The 24,001-nt window shown below is 40.6% G+C and overlaps 1 protein-coding gene and 1 pseudogene across 2 annotated transcripts in view; one reads left to right on the top strand and one right to left on the bottom strand.

The window, feature by feature from the left end:
- The window catches only part of LOC112314803 (S-adenosyl-L-methionine-dependent tRNA 4-demethylwyosine synthase TYW1), a 161,184-nt gene that overhangs the window by 90,323 nt on the left and 46,860 nt on the right, over positions 1-24,001 (top strand). For both annotated transcript variants that reach the window (XM_024571335.3, XM_024571336.3), the window contains exons 12-13: positions 14,145-14,322; positions 18,372-18,507. In XM_024571335.3, coding sequence (XP_024427103.2) covers positions 14,145-14,322; positions 18,372-18,507 — 314 coding nt within the window. The remainder of the gene's footprint in view (positions 1-14,144; positions 14,323-18,371; positions 18,508-24,001) is intronic.
- On the bottom strand, positions 9,121-10,195 carry LOC112314804 (small ribosomal subunit protein uS17-like; annotated as a pseudogene).

Here is a 24,001-nt window from a genome sequence, read left to right on the forward strand (position 1 = left end):
TTATTGACTTTAGAGAGGGAGAGATAGGCACCCCGACAAGAGCAAACCTGCAGCCTAGGTATGTGCCCTGACGAGGAATCGAATCTTCAACCTTTCAGTTTACATGACTTTGCTTCAACCAACTGAGCCACACCAGCCCAGTTAGGCAAAAGTTTTCCTTTTTATGAACTCGAATTCCTCCTGCAGTCAGTGAAATCTCTGTTTTATCATTCATACCTATGGGATGGGGCATAAATAAAACAGGTCACCCTCGTTTCTGGATAGTCAGCCTCAGACTAAGGATGATAAGGCTAATGCAAGTCACTCTACCTCTTCTGAACGCACTATCCCTTTGGGTGCAGCTCTGACCTGGATCCTACTTTTTTTGACTTTATAAAAATGCAGAAACATTAACTCCAGATCGCATTTCAGCCCTGGTGGAGAGTCGTTCTCTGTCTTCCTCAAATCTGAACTCCTCAGCAGAGAGACTGGCTGGGGAAGTGAAATGGCTTACTTATGTGACAGACTTACTCATATAGATGCCCAGCAGGAAACTAGTTCCCTTTCTCTTCTTCTACACTCACGCTAGAGGTTCCCTATTAGATCCCCAGAGTTATCTATCACCCTATGTCCCCTTGTGGCTTAAAAAAAATAAAAGGAGCCCTGGCTGGTGTGGCTGAAGTTGGTTGGAGCAACGTCCCGCAAATTGAAAGATCGCAAGATCGATTCTCCGTTGGGGCACATGCCTGGGTTGTAAGTTTAGTCCCCAGTCAGGGTGTGTGTTGAGAGTCCACTGATCAGTGTTTCTCTCTCACATTGATGTTTCTCCCCCTCCCTTCTCCTCCCTTCCCCTCTCTCTAAAATCAATAAGCATGTCCTTGGGTGATGATTTAAAAAAAAATAGAAAAATATTTCTGGTTTCCTTGGTTGAAACTTGGGATATATTTTCCTATAGGAAAAATATTTGAATTAGATTAGGTGATATGGAAATAGATCTATTGTAATTCAAGTATATAGCAAATTTCATTTTGTAGTTTGAATGATTAACTCAATTTCCATTTTAATATTATAGCTATGGGGATATGAATTTTATGTTTAAACAAAAGCTTAGAACAGGATTTCTATAAATCAAAAATTACAGGTAATTTTCAAAAGTTTGAAGCTGTTTCTTTCTTGGTTGTATTCCCAGTATCTTCACTTTAGCCTCTCTTTAGAGTTCCAGTCTTAATTCACTAATACTTTCCCTTACTTTGATGGAGCGTCCTTTGTTTTAAAGGGTGACTTCCCACCCCGTGATGAACACTGCTCTCTCCCATGGGTCTGGTCCAGTCATTTCATCATTTTATTTTCGTGTAGGATGATACTTGTTAGCGGCATTGTCTCTGAGTTTCCAGCTGTAGCCGAGTGGCCAGCCTTGAACAGACTTTGAAGATATTTTGATGTTTTAAATGCTTCTATTCTCAATTCTGAGGGCAATCAGTGTTTTCAGTTAATTGAATCATTAAACCATGTTTCTTTTCATGACCTTTATTTATTAGCTTTCCCTTTATCCACATGCAAAATAAACTTTCTGTTGATTACAAGTGGGTCAGAATTTTGCGGCAACTCAGCATCTTTTTATAGTGCTGCCTGGCCCCTCTACGTACCACCACGGCAGGGAGAAATAGCTCCCAGGGAAGGGGGCTAAGGGCTTGTTGGCTCAGTTTCCCAGCAGTCCAGCAGACATCAAATGAGTGAACCCTTATTAGAATGGCCTCAGTGCTGAAGGTGAAAGATGAAAAGGCACCATCAATTGCTAGATGTTTTTTTATGTATAGTTTAAGCTAGACGTGAAGTAAGGCATAAAGTACAGGGTCTCCAGCAGATGGTTTTCACAAATGAGGTATGTAAAGTGCCCATCCAAAAGAAATGTCATGCTGGCTGGTGTGGCTCAGTGGGTGAGCATTGGCCTGCGAACTGAAAGGTCACTGGTTTGATTCCCGGTCAGGGCACGTGCCTGGGTTGTGGGTCGGGTCCCTAGTTGGGGGGGGTGTGAGAGGCAACTGATCTATGTCTCTCTCACATCAGTGTTTCTCTCCCTCTCTTTCTCCCTTCCTTCCCCTCTGAAAAATAAGTAAAATCTTTAAAATGAATAAATAAATAAAGAAAATATAGAGGTAGGGAGGAGAACACCACCTTGCTAATTGTTTTCTGGAGCTCGTTTATGAAAAACCTCACAGTGGCAGTGGCTTTAGCAAAGATATTATGCAGGGTGGGACCAAAGGAGGTTTACAGTTGTTTGTATGGAAAATAATACAATAATAAATAAATAATAATACGAGAATAAACTCTTTTCATGTACTCACAACTGTAAGCCTACTTTTGCTCCACACTATATATGACGTTCAGCCAGGAAGGGTTTTTAGGAGATCTTTGGTCAGGAACTGTATTGTTACAAGAAGAAAGGACAGAATATTTTATTTCAAATTGGTCCAATCTTTAGAAGTAGGAATATTAACATATGTGATTTTATCTCAATTAAAAAGACATAAGAAATTATTCAGAATAAAGATTTATTTATAACCAACTTGCCCCCCCCGCAAAAGAAATAGGAATACTCAATGCTTAGCAATATATCATGTTTATTTCTGTGTATTCAGCTTATTACTATAACATTAGAGTGAAATATCTGGAATCTAAAGTCGTTGCCTTGGAATTTTTCAGCGAGGTGAGGATGGAGTGAGCTTCATAGTTACTCTGATGACTATAGTGACTGTGCAGGATCAGGTGGCTGTGTTCAGGACAAGAGGAAGGTCAGAGCACTTCAGAGACAACAACAAAAATAAATCCATACACATAGTCATTAGAATATTACCGACTGCATTCCCTGTGTTCTGCTTTACATCCCCACGACTATTCTGTAACAGCCAGTTTGTACCGGCGGTGTCAGGTGGGTGTGCAGTGTATCAGGGTGGTCACTAGTAGGTTATATATCGCCTAATCGCTGGGGTGTGTACACCTGAAACTAATATAATAATGTGTGTCAACTGTAATTTTAAAATAAAAAACAATTTAAACAGTAAATGAGAAGTACAATGCAGAGGTTAGTTGTGAAAGGGATACGGTTTGGGGAAACGAGAACAGATTGGGTGTGAAGCAGGAGAGAATGAGAGAGAGAGATGGGTGTGGGGGGAAGGGGTGCACAAAGGGGGAGAGAGGCAGGTGAATAGATTTCTTACCGAAATGTAACCTCTGCTGTTCCCTGACTGTCTTCCTGCTCCAGGACTTCTTTCCATTAGGACTTTGGCGAATGTCTTATTTTCTGACACATTTCTTTGAGGGCCATGAAGGAAGGCATGAGGTTGAGTCCCTGAGGGCCTTGTTTTTGAGAGGAACACTGTAATAGCCTCTGGCATTTAGCCCAAAATGAACTGTGCTTTTTTGAGTGAGAGAACGAAGGTTTTAAGTATTCTCAAGGCCTTACTTTTGAGAAAATTAGCCTCTTCCCCACTCTGTGCATGATAAAGCCTTTTCAGGAAAAAAAAAATAGTTAAATCCCAGATTCATCACTTTAAAAAGTTCAGCCATAGGGGTTCTAATTTTTAGTGCAATTATGTATGTTTTTATTTAATCCACTTAACATGAAGGTTTCATCAATTGGTTCTTTTTAAATTAATCAGGGTGACATTGGTTAATAACATTATGTGAGTTTCAAGTGTACAATTCTATAACACATCATCTGTACATTGCGTTGTGTGCTCACTGCCCAAACTCTGTGTCCCCTGTCATCATATATTCGACCCCTTTACCCTCTTCAGTCTCCGCCACTCCACTGCCCCTCTGGTAACTGCAGTACCGTTGTGTGTGACAGTGAATTCGTTTGTTTTCTTTGCTCTTCTCTTGCTTTCTGTTTTATATGCCACATAGGAGTGAAATCGGATGGTCCTTACCCTTTTCCATCTGACTGATTTCCCTTACTGTGATACTCTGGAGATCCATCTGTGTTGACTCAAATGGCAGTATTTCATCCTTTGTTACAGCTGAGTCATATTCCACTGTATGTATCTTTATCCTGTCATCTGGCAGAGGACACTTAGGATGTTTCCATGCTTTGGCTACTGTGAGTGATGCTGCAATGAACACAGGGGTACGTCTACGCGAACAAATAAGTGTTTAGAAATTTTTCATTTATATACCCAGAAGACATTTTGCTGGGTCATATGGTAGCTCTATTCTTAATTTTTTGAGGACAAATAGCTGTTCTGACAGGCATGAGGTGATATCTCATTGTGGTTTTGATTTGCGTTTTCCTTACAGCTAGTGAAGTTGAGCATCTTTTTATATACCTGTTGGACATTTGTGTGTCTTCTTGAGGAAAGTGTTTCTTCCGGACCTCTGCCCATTTTTAAAATTGGATTGGGTTTTTGTCATTGAGTTGTATGAGTTCTTTATATAATTTGGATATTAGCTAGCTGTTAATAGGAGGTATTGTTTGCAAATATTTTCTCCCATCCGGTTGATTGCCTTTTTGTTTTGTTGATGGTTTCTTTTGCAGAAGCTTTTTAGTTTGATATAGTTCCATTCATTTATTTTTGCTTTTACTTCCTTGCTTTTGGTGTCAAATTTATACAATCTTCTCTGAGACCAAGATCTGTAAGTTTAACAGCTGCGGTTTCTTCTATGTATGTGGTTGTTTCAGGTCTTGTTTTTAGCTCTGTGTTCCATTTTGAGTTAATTTTTGTGTACGACATCAAGTAGCAGTCCAGTTTCAGTCTTTTGGACGTGGCTTTCCAACTTTCCCGACACCATTTACTGAAGAGGCTTTCTTTTCTCCATTGTATGTTTTTGGCACCTTTGACAAAAATTAGTTGCCCATAAATATGTGAGTTAATTTCTGGGCTCTCAGTTTGGTTCCACTGGTCTGTGTTTTTCTGTCAACATGATTCTGTTTTGATTATTGTAACTTTGTAGTGTAATTTGAAGTCAGGGAGTCTGATGACACCCCTCGGGATTGCTTTGGCTGTTGTGTGTTTTGTGGTTCCATACAAATTTGATGATTTTTTTTGTATATCTTTGAAAAATACCATTGGGATTTTGATGAGGAGTGCTTAAATCTGTAGATTGTAGGTAATAAGGCAATTTAAGCAATGTTAGTCCTTGACACAGAATATCTTCCCATTTCTTTGTGTCTTCTTTGATGTTTTTCAATGTGTTTTAGTTTTTCAGTATACAGGTCCTTTACTTTCTTTGTTTGGTTTATTCCTAGGCATTTTATCCTTTTGTTAAAGTGTAAATGAGATTTTTTCTTTTTTTTTTTTTTTTTTGGTTACAAGTGTAAGTGGGCCTCTTCACATCCATCTTCTTTGGGACTCTGTGCTTACATGTCTATTACCTTCACCAAATTAGGGAAGTTTTCTTACCTTATTTTTTCAAATAGATTTATAGTTTCTTGCTGTTTCTCTTCTCCTCTGGCACCCCAATGATGCAAATGTTGGAACAGAGACTGCTTACACTATCCCATTTGGGGGGATTCTTTTTTCTTGTTGTTCTGCTTGGTTGTTTTTTACTTCCTTTTGTTCCAAATCATCAATTTAATTCTTGACTTCATCCACTCTACTGTTGTTTCCCTGTAAATTGTTCTTTATTTTAATTAATGTATTGTTCATTTGTGACTGGATCTCTTTTATGCTGTTGAGGTCCTCACTAAGTTCCCTGAGCATCCTTATAACCAGTGTTTTGAACTCTGCATCTAATAGATGGCTTACCTCCATTTTGTTTAGTTCTTTTTCTGGAGTTTTGATCTGTTGTTTCATTTGGGCCATGTTTCTTTGTCTCCTCATTTTGGCAGCTTCCCTGTGTTTGTTTCTATGTATTAGGTAGAGCTGCTTTGACTGTATCTTGGTAGCGTGGCCTAACGTAGTAGGTGTCCTACAGGGTCCAGTGGCACAGCCTCCCCATAACTCATACTGAGTACTCGAGGTGCACCCTTTGTGTAGGCTGAGTACACCCTCCTCTTGTAGTTGAGCCTTTGTTGCAGTTGGCGGGTCAATGGGAGGGATTTACCCTGTCAGTTGCAAGGATTGGCTGTGACCACTGGCCACCAATCTCCACCCATGGAGAATCAGCTGTGCAGGGGCAGGGTGGTGGTTCTCTGACATGGTCTGTAGCTGTCCACTGGGTGGGCAGCCCCCTGGGGTTTCCCAGGTGGCACAGGCCAAGGTCAGCCCTCACCTGTATTTTGCCCAGGACTGCCCTGCCTGAGTTGTAAAGCAATCTGAGATGGCTGCTACTTGTGCTGGTCTTGGAGATTGCCAGGTGAAGCCAAACTGTGAATCTAGGCTGGGTGCTGCTAGTGCTAAGCCTGGGGCTCTCTGAGGCCATCTGTTACTTGTTTGAGAGGATTTAGGAAGTTGTGCAGCAGGAGCCAAGACCAGCCATTAATATGGAAATGTAGTTTGGGCGGGCTGGTAAATTGGGTGGGCTGAGCCTCTTGGGATCTCTGAGGCGGGTCAAACAGTGTTAGCCAGGTTGATGGAGTTTCAGATACGGCACCAGCCTTCAAGTGTTGGGCTTGGAAAAGGAACAGTGGCCTTTGCTTGCCCGATGCCAGACACTTCAGCCTTTCTCAGTATGTCACTGGTGCCCTTCAAGCTGCTACTCTGGTGCTGGAGCTCAGAGGGAGTGAGTCTGAGTAGGTGAGTCTGTGTGTGGGTTCTTTAAGAGGAAGTGCTTGGTGGTTCAACAATTTCTTCCACTGGCTCAATCCTCACTGTTTTTTGTAGCCAGAAGTTGAGGCGACTTTTCCTCCTGGCACTGGAGCCCTGGGCCGGGGGGCCTGGTGTGGGGCTGGGACTCCTTGCTCCCAGACTTTATCTCTCCCTCCCAAATTTTCATCCACCACACATGGGTGTGAGCCTAGCCCCTTCAGCATCCATGCCCACAGTCTGGATGGATGTGACTTCTCTAATTGTGTAGTTGTCAGACTTCCGTTCAACTCGATTTCTGACGGTTGAGTGATGGTTGTTCTATATTTTAGTTGTAATTTTGATGTGGTTGTACAAGGAGGTGAGCCATGTCTGCCTATGCCACTACCATGACTGGAAGTCAGTTTTTTTTTTTGTTTCTTTGTTTTTTACTACAACTCTCTCTGTTCTTCCACTTGAGTCATTGCTAGCTTTCTGTCTTCTATGTCATTATTCTCTCCTTCATCTGGTCTGCTATATTTCCTAAGCTTGTTAGTTCACTCTTTGCCTCGTTTACTGAGTTCTTTACCTCCAGAATTTGTGTTTGGTTCTTTTTTTGTAGTTTTAATCTCTTTGGTGAAGTCCTTTTGTTCATTGATTTTATTTCTGAGCTTGTTGAATTGTTTTTCTGAGTTTTATCTCATTGAGTTTTTTCAGAACTGTAATCTTGAATTGTCTGTCATCAATCACAGTCCTTTATGTTTTTAAATTTGTTTTCTGGAGAAATATTTTTTCTGAAGTTCCTTGTTACCTTCGTTATTAATTGTGCTTGAGGAATTATTTCTCTGCCTGGGCATCTGAGGGGATGAAACTTGTTTTAAGAGTATCTGACACCTTAGTGTTGAGTGGGTTGACAATGTAGAAGACTTTTTTTCCTTTTCAGTAGGTGATGCTGAAGCACAAATTTTCATTTCCTTTTACCTGCACTGTTGGGAATTCTGGGATCTCAGCGGGGTGGTATCACCTCAGTTGTGGAAAAAATACTGTATTCCCTAAGGAGGGGGACTTCCACTTATGACCTGGTCACTTCTGTCTTCAGGCACCACTTACGTGGATTGGAAGTGGTGGGTTTCTTGTATGTTCCTGGTGTTGCCTTCCTGTAGCCAGAAGCTGCCAGGAGATGACCCTGCTGCCTCCACCAGGTTTTGCTGTGATGGGTTGTGGTGTTGGCAGGGGTCTGTGGTTCACACGTCTGCAGCTCTGTCCTCTCCAGTGGGTTTAGCCTCAATGAATAAAGACCACCTGACTAGGATGTTTTTGGTTTTTTTTTTTGTTGTTTCAGTTCTCTTGCAACTTGCTGAATGAGGATTTTACTGCCGATGGGCCACAGGGGGATGAAGTAGGTGGGCTCCCAGGTCCATGGAATTCTTTGTTCAGTGCTGGTGGGCTGTGGAATGCTGTGACCCTTTGCACTGCTGTTCTGCCCGTGACCCTGGGCCCAGCCTCAATGCGGGCAAGCCACCCAGGGCCAAGTGCTGTCTCTAACCCTCTGGTTGGCCTAGTGGGGGTTGCTCCTCCACCCTTCACTCGTATAGTATCTTTGGGGCTGTGGAGAGTACTCACGGCAGGTGACTGCAGTGTGTCTCCTCCCCTCGCTGTTGCTCAGACACACTCACTTTCACTGTCTCAGTGTCGGACGTTTCAGATGTGCTTGTGTGCTGAGCAAAGAATCCTTTGTTAAATTATAGCTATTAAACTTGTTGCAGCTTCAAAGGGGAGAGACCTTTATTCACTTGAGTTAGGATCTTAGATTTCTCACGCCGTCATGCTGCTGACTTCACTCCCTACAAGGTTTTTCTTAAGTCCTGGTTTTTGTTTGTATTTAAGTTGTCTAAATGTGCAGGTGTGATATTTTTAGTTGTAGCTTTCAGAAAATACAGAATTTTATTTGTTTGCTTTGAAATTTCTTCCCTGCTGCTCTTCGGCAATGTTTTTTTGCTGGCCCCTCTTCTTTTCCCTAGAAATATGAGTGTCCTAGGAGGCTACACTTGCTGCCTTGATAAACTTATTTGACCCAGGGATGGAAATACTATTCATTTGCCAAAATATTGATTGCCACCCAGTCAGTTCTTCCAGAGTCCAAACTTGAATGTTGGGCACATTCAGATATCTCACAGACATAGCAAACTTCACGTGCCTAAAATTGAACACATGATACTTACCACCAACCCCATTCCCTGTTACCCCCAAGACCCACTACATTTTAATTGTGAAAATTAAATAAATCAGTTTCTCAGGCACACTAGTCACATTTCAAGTGCTAAGTGTAGCTAGTGGCTACCGTGTTATGGGTGGTAGGTGAAATGGATGAACAGGGTCAAGAAGGTACAAAGTCCCAATTATAAAATAAATAAGTCGTGGGGATATAATGTAAAGCATGGTTACTGTAGTCAACAATACCATGTTGTATATTTGCAAGTTGTTAAGATAGGAGGTTTTTTTTTTTAGAGGTGCAGCATCTTTAATACAGGTTGCCTTCACCCAGAGGTGAGAGGGCAGGAGGCAGGATTTGGCCCCCATTCCCATCCTTATGCCCCAAGGGTGAAAAAGAACCCCATCTTTCTCATTAATCCTGCTCAGTTCCCAGGGACAATACCTCCCTCAGGTAAGGTCGCAGACCCCAGGAGCGTGGCCCGTGACTGAGAAAATAACTATTTTCTGTGGGGGAGTGGGCAGGTATCTCGTCTCCGAACTTCTGGAATTGCTTCTCGGTGCCACCAGCCTTGGTGACTGCGAGCACGTTGAAGTGCACGGTCTTGCTCAGGGCCGGCACTCACCCACTGTGACAGTGTCACCCATCGGGACATCTCTGAAGTGGGGGCAGGTGCACTGACATGTTCTCGTGGTGCTTCTCAAAGCCGTTTGACTTTTGGATGTAGCGGAGGTAGTCTCGGCGGATGACAGTGGTCCTCTGATTTTCATCTTGGTCGCCACGCCAGACTAGATGCACCCTCAGATGAAGACATTACCAGTGAAGGGGCGTTTCTTGTCAGTGTAGGTGACCTCAATGGCCTCCCTGGGCGTCTTGAAACCCAGACTGGTGTTCTTGTAGTATCGTGGTAGCTTCTCTGCCAGTTTCTACAAGCAGGACCCTCTTTTTATTTTGAAAGGTGGTGGGCTGCTTTTGGTAGGCATGCAGTCTGAGTATCCACCATCTTCATGGCCACCTGCATAAAAGAAGCAAGAAAGGAGCTGTTAAAAGTTCTCATGACAAGAAAAGAAATTGGAACCATGTGGTGGTGGATGTTAATCGAGACTTATATGGAGATCATTTCATAATATATACAAATGTCAAATCATGTTGTGGTCCTGAAACTGATACAATGTTATATGTCAATTGTATCTTAATGTGTTTTTTAAAGATCTTATTTGTTTATTTTAAGAGAGAGAGGAAGGGTAGGGGAAATTGAGGCAGAGAAACATCGATGTGAGAAATATTGATTGGTTGCCTTTGCATGCGCCCCAACTGGGGACTGGGCCCACAATCCAGGCATGTTCCCTGACTGGGAATCAAACCGGTGACCTTTTTGCTTTGTGGGACAATGCCCAACCATGTCACGCTGCTCAGGCAATTAGAAAAAAATATTGAATTCCTGCTGTAGAACTTGCTGATTTATTATGTTAATTTTTATTCTCTCTCACATGCAAGAATATTGACTTCAGAAAGGCAGACTTTTTTTTTTTCATTTTTACTTACTTTTATTTTATTTTATTTTAATTTTTTTAATTAATTAATTTATTTTTATTCAGTTACAATTGTCTGCATTTTCTCCCCTTCCCTCCACCCCACCCCAGCCAGTCCCACCTCCCTCCATTTTTACTTACTTTTAGAAAACTTCCCTAGAACAGTGCTTGGCACATAGTAGGTGATCCATAAATACATGGTAAATTGGATGGAATTACCACTGTATTTAAAATAATTGGGCGGCCCAAGTCATGCTGACATGGGGGTACAGAGGCCAGCCTCTTTGCTTCATGGAGCACCAACTCTGTGGCACCACTCATGCCCCAGCACTCGGGGACCGGCTTGACCCTGGTCTCCAGCCGAGACACATCCTTGCTTAGTGTGCCCCACCGCCTCCTCCTTTCCTCACTAGTTTTCCCTGAGAGCACTTCCCCAACATGTCACATGGACAAGGCTGTTTCTGGGGACCCCAATCTGGGACAGGCTTCCCTTGGGGGTAGCGGGGAAGTGGCCCCAGCCCTGGTGTTCCTGACACAGTGTGTTTCGAGACCCTCCCTGCCCCAGCCAGCAGCCAGGGAAGCCAGAGATCAGCAGAACTGCAACCAGAAAGTTGGTGGGATGCCCTGGCTGGTGTGGCTCAGTGGATTGAGTGCTGGCCTGAGAACCAAAAGGGTGCCAGTTTGATTCCCAGTCAGGGCACATGCCTGGGTTGTGGGCCAGGTTCCCAGGAGAGGGTATGTGAGAGGCAACCACACATTGATGTTTCTCTCCCTCCCCTTCTCTCCAAAATAAATAAATAAGTAATAATAATAATAAAATAATTGAATGTCTGTTTCAATTCACAAAGTAAATCATTATAATAAAAATAGTTGCAGCTAACATTGTTTCCATGCCTAGCCCCACGCTAGGGATTTCATGTACTTCCTGTGGTGCGTGTCACTGACTTCTTATAATAGCTGCATCTGTGTGTGTGTGATCCCCGTCTCATAGATCAGGGGATGGGTGTGGAGAAGGGTGAGGCCTGACCAAGGACACAAACCAGCCTAGTGGCAGAGCCAGATTTTGGACCTGGTGCATGTGAGCACCAGTGATTAGGGCCTAGCAAGTTATTCTGCTTTCTGAGTTTTTGGTTAACTTTGCACTTCGCGTTAAATCTGTCCTTCTACTCATCTGCTCATGGAGGAGTTAAAGGTAATGATATTTTTTTTTACAAAAAAAGAAATTTTGTGCTTAATTCTTAGTTGTCTTGGCAAATATGGTGACGTAAGGATCAAGTTTTATTTAAAACCTTTATTCATTTAAGTTAAAATCTTAGATTTCAATAACTTAAAAAATTACTCATCCAAAAATACTGAGTTCAAATACATTCTTAGAATTGCAGTTCGATAGTCGTAAAAGAAGAGACCGCCTGCTACTTTCGGACTGTTCCGTCTCATTTGAGGCTGTATTGTGTCAGTTTACTCTCGTGGGTGTTTACTTGCACTTGCAATTTCTGAGTAGAGTGCGTGTGTGTGAAATAAAATTACTTTCTGGAAACTGAGGCACAAGTGAGCAACGAAAACTCATTTTCTCCAGATTTGCTGTCGTTAAGGTGATAGCGGTGCCTAGGATTTAATTATTTTAAGAAGCCAGGATAAAGGTGTTGATAATAACAAATCCTTAACAACTGTTTCTTGTGTGCCAAGCACTCTGCTTAAACCTTTACATGCATTATCTCATTTATACCTAAAAGAAATTTCTTGAGGTAGATACTGTTTACAATTAAAAGCAAATAAACAAACAAAAAAACAGTAAGTGCCTGAGAGGGAGTATGAACATGCCTGCCCACCCCTATCTCCATGAAGAATTTGTATTCTACAGAGAATATATAGTCTTCTAAAAGAACCTACAGGTAATTGATAGATGTAGCTGAAATAAAAGAGATATTGATACATTTTTATTTGCCTTTTACACTCTTTCCAAATCTTTTACATTCTGTGTTAGATTGAAGCACAAAAATACTGAGCCTTCTACATTAAGTCGAGAGCAGTGCTTTTCAGTCTACGTTGTACTTGGGAATCACATGGAAACTAACAAAGAAAATGGGGACAGACTCATAGATGGAGAGCAGGATGACAGCTATTGGGGGGGGAGATAACAGGGTGGAGGGATTGAGCAAAAAGGAAAAAGGACTCATGGACAACAGTGTGGGGATTGCTGGTGGGGGGATTATAGTGTAAAAAAATGGTAATGGAAAAAAATACAATATGATTAAATTAAAAAAAAAGAAAAAACACACGATTGTCTGAGGCCCTCCTGGACATTAGGATTTTTAAAAGTTCTTTTGTAATTTCAATGTCTAACTAGAGTTGAAAACCCATGGTTCCCACACTTTCTTGCATGTCGGAATCTCCTGGGAGCTTAAAAAACCGATGCCTGTGTTCCTCCCCAGAAATTGTGATTTAATCCTTCTGCTCTGCAGCCTGGAGCCTGGAAGGTTTAAGATTCCCAGGTGATTCCAGTGTGCAGACAGGTCTGTGGACCTGTAGTTTATGCAGAGGTTTTCAACCTTGGCTGCATGTTAGAATCGCCTGAGGAAAATCTAAAGCTCTCATACCCCAGGTTTCACCCACTCCAATGAAACAGAATCTTTGGCCGTGTGCCTTGGCCGCAGGAGCTTTTGACACTGTCAAGGTGACTCCAGTAGGAAGCCAAAGGTGAGAGCTGCAGGTTTCTTCTTTTTCTCTCTTCTTTACTTTTGGATCAAGTATGTTTAGTTTCTCAATTCAGAACACTACTTTACAAATGAAGGGGAAGTGAATGGTCTAGACAAGGCTTTTTCTTAAGTAAATACGTGGGGGGATTTTCCTGCCCCTCTAAAATGGGAGTTTTTGTTCTGGAGGCAGCCCCCTTGTAGTACAGGCTTCCCCCACTAGGTGAGTGTTCTAGGAACCCATCTGTACCAGTGTACCAGCCGTCATTGTGAGAGGCTGTGTTTGGCTTTAGCAAATTTTTTTTGAAGACTCGTTTAATGCATTTGCCTATTTCATGATGGGTGATTTATGAGCACACCTGCCCACACCTCTCTGAGTGTTCAGCAGTTTTTGACCCAAAATGGCATGACCCCTATGTCCCACCCTCCCTGTTCACCCAAAATTGTCCCGATCAACTTTTCTTTTTGTTTCCCCTGATGAAAAAAGTCCTCAAAGGGAAACATGTTGCTGATGTGGAAGAGGTGAAACAAAAAACAGCAGAAGCACCTTTTAAAAGGCATCAAACTTGACAAGTTCAAAAACTGTTTTGAGCAGTGGAAAAATGTCTCAATAGGTGAATTGCATCAAGTAGAGAGTACTTTGAAGTTGACTGAAGTTTAAACATGTAAGAATAAATAAACAATTTTAAAAATAAATTCCAGGGTTTTGGGGGGCCCACCCTCATATATTGAGTTCATTTACTTAGACCAACATGAAAGAATGCAGAGCTAAGCAAATTATGTTTCAAATTATTAGCAAATAAAGTGAGTTTTGCCTGCTTGTATTGATGTAGTATAATTAGTACTAAAACCAAGAATGCTGACTAGTTTTTCTGTTTGAGTAATTCTAGATTTGTTTTCCCCTCTGGCCCTCATTTTTTATTATCTGGCTGGTATCAAATATAAATTTGCCCTCTAAAATCAAGGAAACTTTAAGAAGAATGTAAAAGTTTTAATTAAGAAAAATAAAAGGAGTTACCCTCTCTCTGTGCCTCATTGAGTTTGACCGTTTTCACTGTGTCCCCAGGAGTGCCAGGTGTCCAAGAAGAGCGCTTCAAAGAGGGAATGACCGTAAAGCACTGTGCACTGTCCCTCGTGGGAGAACCCATCATGTACCCAGAAATTAACAGGTTTCTGAAGCTACTCCACGAGTGTAAAATCTCCAGTTTCCTGGTCACAAATGCACAATTCCCTGTGGAAATCAGGTGAGTGGTCCAGTTCGTGAAGATGTGCTGCTCGAGTCTGTGGACAGACGCTTAAGTGGCTTCCACATCTTGGCTGTCTGACCAGTGCTGCATTCTCTTGCAGATACTGATTTCACTTCCTTCAGATATATACCCAGAAGTGGGATTGCTGTATCGTACGGTAGTTCTACTTTTAATTTTTTGAGGATCTTGTAGATTTTGGATATTGATTTGCAGGTATTTTTTTCCATTCTGTAGGTTTCCTTTTCATTTGTCAGTTGTTTCTTCTGCTGTGCAGAGGCTTTTTGGTTTGATGTAGTCCCACTTGTTTCTTTTTGCTTTTGTTGCTTGTACTTTCTGTGTTGTGGCAAAAAATTGTTGCCAAGACCAAAATGTCAAGGAGCTTTTCCCTATGTTTTCTTCTAGGAGTTTTATAGTTTCAGGTCTTATATTTAAGTTTTTAATTCCTTTTGAGCTAATTCTGGTGCGTGGTGTAATATAGGGTTCCAATTTCATTTTTTACACGTGACTATGCAGTTGTCCCAGCATCATTTATGGAAGAGACTACTGTCCTTTCCACACTGAGAATTCTTGGCCCCCTTGTCAAATATGAGTTGACCGTATATACATGTGTTAATTTTTTGGACTGTTGATTTTGTTCCGTTGACATATATACATAATTTTTAAATGATAGTACTTTACTATTGATTATTTTGAATACTATAGCCTTGTAGTATAGTTTGAAATCAGGAAGTATGTTGCCTGCAGCTTTGTTCTTTTTCAGGATTGCTTTGGCTATTCAGCATCTTTTACAGTTCCATAAGAATTTTAAGATTGTTCTGTTTCTGTAAAAAGTGCCATTGGAGTCTTCACAGGGATTGCATTGAATCTATAGATGACTTGGTATTAATTTTATTAATATTAATAAATTAATAAAATTAATAAAATTAATATTAATTTTTCTGATCTATAAATATGGGATATCTTTCTGTCTATTTGTGTCTTCTATTTCTTTCATCAATGTTAAGAAGTTCTTGAAACTAAAATAATGATACACTTTCCAAGGCCCCATCCTTGGAGGCTGATTCAGTCTTGAGAAAGGCCCAAGAACTTGCCTTTCCATTTGCTTTTCATGCAGATAGTCCTGGACACACTTAGAGGAATACTGCTGTAAGGCTTGAGATACTGTTCTTGGGTTTCTGTGATGAGAGGCCCAGGTTGCACTGCCTGCAAACTGGCCACTTTGATGGAGGCATTGTATCACAGGGCTAGGAGAACAGGCTTTGGAGTTGGTTCTTGCTTGAATCTCATTGTTGAGATTATTAAATATAAGATTATCCATGTATTTTTAATGGACCGTTGAACAAGTTCCTTAACCTATTTGAAGCTCAGTTTTATCATCTGTAAAACGGGCATATGTAGCAACTACCTTGTTTTATTATGTGGATCCAGTGAGCTGAACAAGAAAGGTGAAACAGCACAATGCACTCAGTACGTGATGCGTACTCAGTAAATGCTAAATAGTTTTCTCCTCCTCCCTCATTCTCCTTCTATTTTCCTCCTAAATTATTTGGCCTGATGTGACAGCCCCAGATTGTCTGAGAGTTTCTGGTTCTAATAGTATTGGAAGTTTGGGCCACTTCGGTTATTTATTTATTTAGTCCAACAGGATCCTCAAACTTACTATTTAATCTACTTGATTTATTATAAATATAAATCCCTCTTCCGTTTTGCCTTTCTGTAGGGATTAGTAGGCCTACATCCATCCTTACAGAAAGGAAAAAAGGGAGAGGGATTTTTATGTTCATTTGCAGTGCATTTCATATATAATCATTTTCAACTTGGATTTAAAATGGGCAGGAAGAAAGGGCATCACAATAGTCATTTCAGAGTTCTCTGGCATTTTAACTGGGTATTTGGCTTACATTGTTTATTCCTTTATGGCATAGTCCTTTTCATTTGTTCTCAGCAGCAATGTGAAGTTCTCAGGCACAGGAAGTATTGTGATGCTGTGTAGGATAAAACATTGTTTGCTTTGGGGGAACTAAAATGATGCTATCTCTGTACAGGATAGACAAATGACCACTCTGGGAGCTAATTGCCTCTCCTGGGGAATAGAGGCCCATTCCAGGAAGACATTAGATCGCTGAGCTCAGAAAATTTCTCCAGGGTTATTTTCCCATTGTTGAATGAGCCCTATAATTCCCTGGGACATTCCCCGATAGAGATCAGTAGACTCCTTAATTATAGTGTCTCAGGCATTTAGTATTGACAAAAATTTCTTCTGGCTTTCTTTTTTGCAAATGATGGAGATTTGTAAAATAACCGTGGCCTTTGGAATTCACTGTCCGTATCTTAAGTAGTTGCGGAGCCATAGTGAAAAGGTCGGGCCAGTTCCCGTTTTCCATCCAGCAGCTTTATGACAAAGTCCCATAAGTGTCAGGTGATGATAGCCAGTAGTATCCATTAAGATAATCTTTGTTTTTATTTTTTGTGAAACATAAAGTCCTGTTAAGGTATCGAAGCTTATTTGTTGTTAAAGAGGCTTCCAGCACAGTAGTGATGAGACCGAATGCTGCCGTTACAGTCTGCTGTGGTTTTGCATTTTTAGTAATCGATGTCCTTTGCTCAGTAGTGACTCACCGCTGAACTTCTGAGGTTCCCGTTGTATCTCAGAGTCAGGGAGGGATTAAAGCAATGAAGAGTCTGCCAGTATTTCATCACTTCTTCCTTAACTTTGGTCGGAGCTTCTGCACTTTTAATAACTTTAGTTTTAGACCCTTATGATTTTTCCATATGTCACTAAGCCAGATCATTACAATAAATTAGTTTGCCCTACATGCCATTAAAAGTTCTGTCAGCTGAAGTCAACATTATCAACTAAAAAGTAGCTTTTAGTGTCTGCCTGTATGACTGGATAAAAAGAAAAAATTCAGTGCCCGTCCTTTAAGACCTTACACTCAAAGATTGATAAGGCTGATACTGGTAGACATAAAAAGCGCATAAACCATTTTGATGGTGAATTTTTTTGCATGTGAATTACATCTCAGTTTTTAAAAATGCATAGACTTTGAAACAAAAAAAATTCATAAATAGAATTCTAGGGGTAAATAAAAATAGTGAAATAGTTAAAGAAAATTACTAGTGGGAAGATTTGGTTAGATAATATTAAGGGGGAATTTCCTTCTTTCTACGTCTAAATGTATTGAAAAGAATGAACTATGAGACCCATTTGAAGGGAGAACAGAGAGGCTTTGGGAAAAGTACAATCTGGGCTTAAAACTGGCAGGGAATCTAGAAGATAAGAATGACATTATGAAATGAGTCAGTGAATTTGAGAGAAGTGGAAAATGAGTGGTGTTCTTCATGGAAACTGATGAAGAAGGCAAAGAAAAAATAAGAATCTGCAACATACATTTTTCTTCTGAGTTGTGGCCCTTTGTAAGTGCCGGGTTGCTGCTGTTCCGGCTCCGCATTGCCTAAAGCTTGTTGAATAGAGCATTGTTTGCCCACGCGGGCTTGGCTTTGAGCCCGCTCCGCTCTCAGGCATGTGAGGCATCCGTGTGGCTTCGTGCCCTTCTAAGAAGGCTTGCGATTTCTGGGTTGTTTATTGTTTCCTTAGGAAATGCCATCAGTGAATTGGTGATGGGAGGTGGCCCATCTGCAGAGACCCCACCTGGTTGTGAAATTTCAGCTGTGTAAGTCTTGAGTGGCAGCGTTGATGAGGAAACTTAGGTCTGAGACCAATTGTGCTGGACTGGTGGTGCCAGACCTGAAGCTAGGTCTTGTTTATTTTCCACTAAAACCTAGTGTTTGAAGAGGGAGCAGTTTTACGTAATTATTAGGGATGGCGCTTGGTCATTTTTAAAAATAGTCAACTGACACCCCATTGTCACATTATCGAAATCACTGTGTCAGCTTTCTGGGAGAAGCAGAAGCCCCTAGACCCAGTGAAATGTTTAATCACCCCATCTGTTACAGATTGTAAGTTTTACATCATGAAAAGCCTGAAATAGCATAATATTATTTTTTTTACTGTTGTGGTTGTTTTTTAATTTTAAACCACCAAGGAATCTCACTCCAGTCACCCAGCTGTACGTCAGTGTGGACGCTAGCACCAGAGACAGCCTGAAGAAAATTGACCGCCCACTCTTCAGGGATTTCTGGCAGAGATTTCTTGACAGTTTAAAAGCCTTGGCAGCAAAGGTAAGAATTATGACATATTGAAAAGAAAATAAAATGAAGTAGAGGGTCCCCCCTTTTGTTCAAAAAATATAAGACTAAATAAAATCTTTAATTTTTATTGTTTAATAAGTACTTGTTGAATTCTTTTTAAATTGTAGCTCTCTGCCACTGTGTATAGCCATTACAGTATGCTATTTTGCATTTTTAGTAATTGATGTCCTTTACATGTATATATTCCTTCATGTATTTGGGGAGAGAGTAGCAATTCATAACAACCCTAGAAGAGGTGTCAGCATATACATATGTTTAAATAAGAAATTAATTTTCCTGAATTTCTAGAACCAAATTTCCTACATGATAAGGAACTCAACCTCAGAAAGTCCAAATTTGATGTCTTTTCCTGCAGACATTTGGCTCCTCTTATGCGTTCTCTTATGGCATACTTACTTTCCTATTCTTTTAGACCTACAGTACCTTTCTGGTTCTTCTTTTCCGTTAACCTCACATCTCAATGTTTTCTGTTAGTTCAGCGTCGCTTCTTCTCTTGTAGCCATTCCCCCTTTTCTCTTCTCTTTGGTTCTGCCTTCCCGTTCTTCATGCTGTACCTAGATCTGACTGAAGTTGAGAACAGTACAGGAGCTTAAAATACTAAAATATCCTATTTCTACAAGGATTTGAAAATCTGCATTTGAAACAACCCAGGTGACTTGACGTGACCTGCCTTTCTCTCCTTTGCCAGGAATTAAGGCTGGCATTTCTAGTCTCCGGCCCTAGTGTGCATTTCCAGCCCCTGCTCATGATAGTCCCTAGGAGTGCTGGACTAACCTGCACTGCCATTTCTGCAGATGTGCCCAGCACTTTTTTTTTTTTTTTTAAAGACACATTTATTCAGCATCATGATCAGACTATTACATTTAGCAATCAACAGCATGGGTGCAAAAAGAAAAAAAAAACTACATTAAAAACCCTTTGTTGGAATGCTTTCCACCTTCCACAGAACAGAAACTAAAATAACCTTTTTCTGAGTCTTTTGTTACCTCTTCAGAGCCTGGAATGTCCTTTCCTTCCATGTCTTCAACTCGTAGAAATTCTATGCAACCTTCCAGGCTCAGCCTCATTACTGCCGCTACCCTGAAGCCTTTTCCAGTTGCAGTTAGCTGCCTTTTTCTCCTCTTCTAAGTTTTATGTCTGTAAAAACACTTTATTTCTCCTGTTTTATCCTAGCTTCTTTCCCCAACTGGATTCCTTACTCATGTCTGAGTTCCATGTGATGTCTAGCACAGCACATTTTATGGTATTTGATAAGTGCTTTTTTTTTTTTGTTTAAGTGATTGAATTTGTGGAAACTCACCAGAGCTGGTTAAATTTTTTAAAAATTTTATGCTGGAGAACTTAAATCAATGCCATTTTTGGCAATTAACACCAACATTATATAAGAGTACAAAATAGGCATTACTTTGGTTTCTGATCTGTCTTAGGTTATTTATAAAGCTGGTAGGTTCAGTGCTTCTTGGGTTTCTAAAATCTCTTTGTCTCTGGACTTCGCCTTCAGCCATATTCTTTTCACTTGTTACTGAGACAGCAAGTAGATACATGGTATAAAAATCAGAATGGATTTAGATGGGAATAAACAGCAGGAGCAGGAATATCAGACACATCTGAGACTGTTGTCTGACTGTATTCTGAGTCAGTGTGGAAGGGGAGAAGTGAGCATTAGCAGAATGGCTTAATAGCTTGCTTTTTCTATTTTGGCCAAATTTTCCAGGAAGTGAATTATCTTGAGGTTACAAGGCTTTGCATGTTCATTTCAATTGTAAATATTATGGGTTTACTCACTGATAGTAATGCAGAATTTAAAGTTCTGCAGTATTTTCTAATCCGTGAGTTTATTACATATAATATCATTATTGTACCCATGTAACTTGGGCTATTTAAACTATCTGCGTGTGGCCTTGGCTGGTGTGGCTCAGTTGGTTGGGACTTTGTCCCATACCCCAAAAGGTTGGGTGTTCGATTCCTGGTCTGGGCACATACCTAGGTTCTGGATTCAGTCCCCAGTGGGGACGCATATGGAGGGCAACCAAGTGATGTTTCTTTCTCACATTAACGTTTCTCTCTTTTCTGTCTTCTCTCTTTAAAATCAATAAACATTAAAAACAAAACAAGACAAAACAAATGAAACAACAAACCTATCTGCCTGCAGATTAGAGCAAGTGCTTTTTAAACATTTTGTAGCAGTTAGAGTTTATGTTTCTCATTCTTTAAATTTTTAAAAATATTTTATTTATTTATTTTTAGATTGAGGGGAAGGAAGGGAGGGAGAGGGAGAGAAACATTGATTGGTTGCTTCTTGCACACCCCCAACTGGGGACCTGGCCCTAAAACCAGGCGTGTGCCCCGACTGGGAATGGAACTGGCAATTTTTTGGTTTGTGGAATGATGTCCAAGCCGCTGAGCCACACCAGTCAGGCTTTTTTATTTTATTTTTTAAGATTTTATTTATTATTTATTATTGAAGAAGAGAGGAAGGGAGGGAGAAAGAGAGGGAGAGGTGTGTTTCTCATTCTTGTATTGTTTATGTTGTCATTTAAGAAAGATTTGTGGCAGCAAGTTGCTGTTTAAATAGAAAGTTTTCTTGAAATTAACTCAAGCTATGTTATTTCCTTTTGAATATTTGAATATTTGATATTATTGGTATCTTTGAGTGTTCTTTAACACTGAAGTGTGTATGTTGTAACTATATTAGTTGTGATCAAATATATTACTAATATAACCTGATATCATTTGAGTATTTAAATAAAAATTTTAAAAGTGCTGTTTCAGATATTTTAATTAGAACATCTATACTGTTTTGTTACTTGTTTAGTCTTTTAGTGTAGTTGATCAAGGAAAGGCATTTGAGGAGAGAATTTCTTGAACTTTAGAAACAAAGAATTTTAATTTGTCTCGAGTTTCAGCTTATTTGTGAGGTAGTGCAACCTGAAGTAGAAAAAGGTACCATATTTTGTTTTTTACTCTTGGAAAATATGATGTTTATTTTTCCAGATATTTATCCTTTGTCGAAATGTTTCTTTTCAAAATATGAGGCAAGAAATATATTGGTAGTTGAGTATGTGGGGCTAAAAAGCAATTCCTTCTAGATAATAGCAAAAAATATGTGTTAGCTTCAGTTTCCGTCCAGGATAGCTATTTGTCACACAGTTCTGTTTTTGAAAAAGAGAAATCCATCTTGCACAAGACACACTCCCGACCTGTGGCGGTAGACTTCCATCAGCAGAGTGACTGGGTGTGTTCTGTCCGCACATTGTTGGGCCAAATTGAAGATCTAGTAGGGAATTGAAGTAATTAATCCTTTTCCATGTTTAAGCAATCACATTGATATTCCTGAAACTTCATTTTTGGAAATGAAAAGACAAGAGTAATTCCCTGCATTATACATTCTTGGTTATCAAAACTGAACATGAGCATTCTTTCTACAGATGTGAGCATCCCTGCCCTGGCATTTTTGGAGTAGTATGCCATTGTTGAAAAGGGCCTATTGTACATTAATGAGACAGCTCTGTGAAATAGACCAGTGTATCCACGTAGCCCCCAATTTTCATATTAAAAAACAAACATTTACTATTAGACCTTCTTATCTTTGATTATAAAAATATTACATGTTGATTATAGAAACTTTGAGGAAGCAGAAATATAAAGGAGCAAGGGAAGAAATCCTATAATTCAAGAACCTTGAGACATTTTGAAGTACTTAATCTTTTCGGGGGGGGGGTGCTGAGAGGGACTGCTTTTTTAGATGTGATTCAATTTTTTGTGCTTTTTATTTTGTTGATTTTGGGTCAGAAGCATTTTTCTGTGGTATTAAAATTTCTCTGTGACCTTCATGATATGGAAGCGTAGTCTTTCATCTTACTCCGTGTGAGATAATATGTGTATTATGACCCTGGTTCCTGACACAGAGCAGCCAAGACCCTTGCAAATTCCTAAGTGATAAGAGCACCGGGAGCATCTTTTGTCTCAGTGAGGTGGCTCTGGGTGGGCTCCTGTATGGCTCTTGGATGGAGCCTGGTCACCAGAAAGATCAAGCCAAAATTAGAAGCTTGATGGTTTTAGTCCCCTTCTCCCCCTCCCCACTTCTCTAGAGCTATGTGGGGAGTAGCTGGAAATTAAGTTAATGATCAGTCATGCCTACATGGTGAAGCCTCCGTAAAACTCCCAAAGGTTTGGGGTTCAGGGAGCTTCTGGGTCGCTGAACATATGGAGATGCTGGGAAAGTGGCAGCTTGGATTGGGCACGGAAGCTCCTCAATCCTTCTCACATACGTTGCCCTACACATCTTGTCCATATGGATGTTAATCTGTATCCTTTATCATATTCTTATTCCAATAAACAGTAAGTAAACTGTTTTTCTGAGTTCTGTGAGCCACTCTAGCAAATTGGATCCAAGGTGGGGATTGTGGGAACCTCAGATTTATAGCTGATCAGCCTCTGCACAGGTGACAACCTGGATTTGCGATTGGCATCTAAAGTGGGGTGGGGACAGTCTTGTGGACTCTGCTAAGTGGTAGGAAATCCATTGGTTGTAGCATAATTGCTTGGTGTGGGGAAGCTCCTGCATGTCTGGGTTCAGAGTGCTGTGAATGCGATAGCGGCATGAGAGTAAAGGAGAAACACAGAGACAGCGTGAGTTTTTTCCTGCTTCTTGGCTTCACAGAGTCATCAGGGACCTAGGTTCCTATCTTTCTCTGGACAGTCAACACAGGATTCCATTGTGAAGTTTACTTCCTAGTCCAAAATGTTTGCTTAGAGCTCCAGCCACTGTTTGGGCATCCCAGCTTTCATTTTGAGGAGGCAGTACAAGAATGGCTACAAGAGGGCTCATCTTCCTTTTAAGATGATTTTCATAACTTTCCCATTTACCTCTTATTGGCCAGAACTTAATCCCTTAGCCACATCCTGCTGAGGAAGGCTGGGAAATGTAATCTTTTCACTGGGGGGGTACTGTGGTCATTACATAGTTCAGGCGTTCCGCTTAGGAGGAAGATGGGGAGGATGGGCATTCGGAGGTGACCAGCAATCCGCCATCAGTGAACTAAGCATGAAATTCAAATGCTAGACAGGTAACAGCAAAATAAGCCCATTAGGAAGAAGGAAACAAACAAGATAAAAGAAGAAATCAATTGGGAGAGGGAACCCAAATATTGTACATATAGAAGGTTGTTGATGCTCACTACCAAGTAACCTCAGTGGTTTGGTGGAGACGGAAGGCAGATTGCATGATGTTTATAAGAAGGACAAAGAACAAATGGTACCTTGGAAGGGAGACAAGGCAGAGGCCTTTGCATTTGTTTGGGGGGTGTTAGTTGCTTGATTTGATGTGGAGGAGGTCTGAACATGAACGTGTAGGTAGGAAGGAAGATGCAAGAGAGATGTGATCTTTTTTTGTCTCAGAGGTATGTTTTATTTCTAATTTCTGGAGTCATGGTTTCATCATTGCCTGAGAATTCTTTAGTTA

Source organism: Desmodus rotundus, chromosome 1 (genome assembly GCF_022682495.2).
Source record: "Desmodus rotundus isolate HL8 chromosome 1, HLdesRot8A.1, whole genome shotgun sequence".
NCBI classification, from domain to species: domain Eukaryota; kingdom Metazoa; phylum Chordata; class Mammalia; order Chiroptera; family Phyllostomidae; genus Desmodus; species Desmodus rotundus.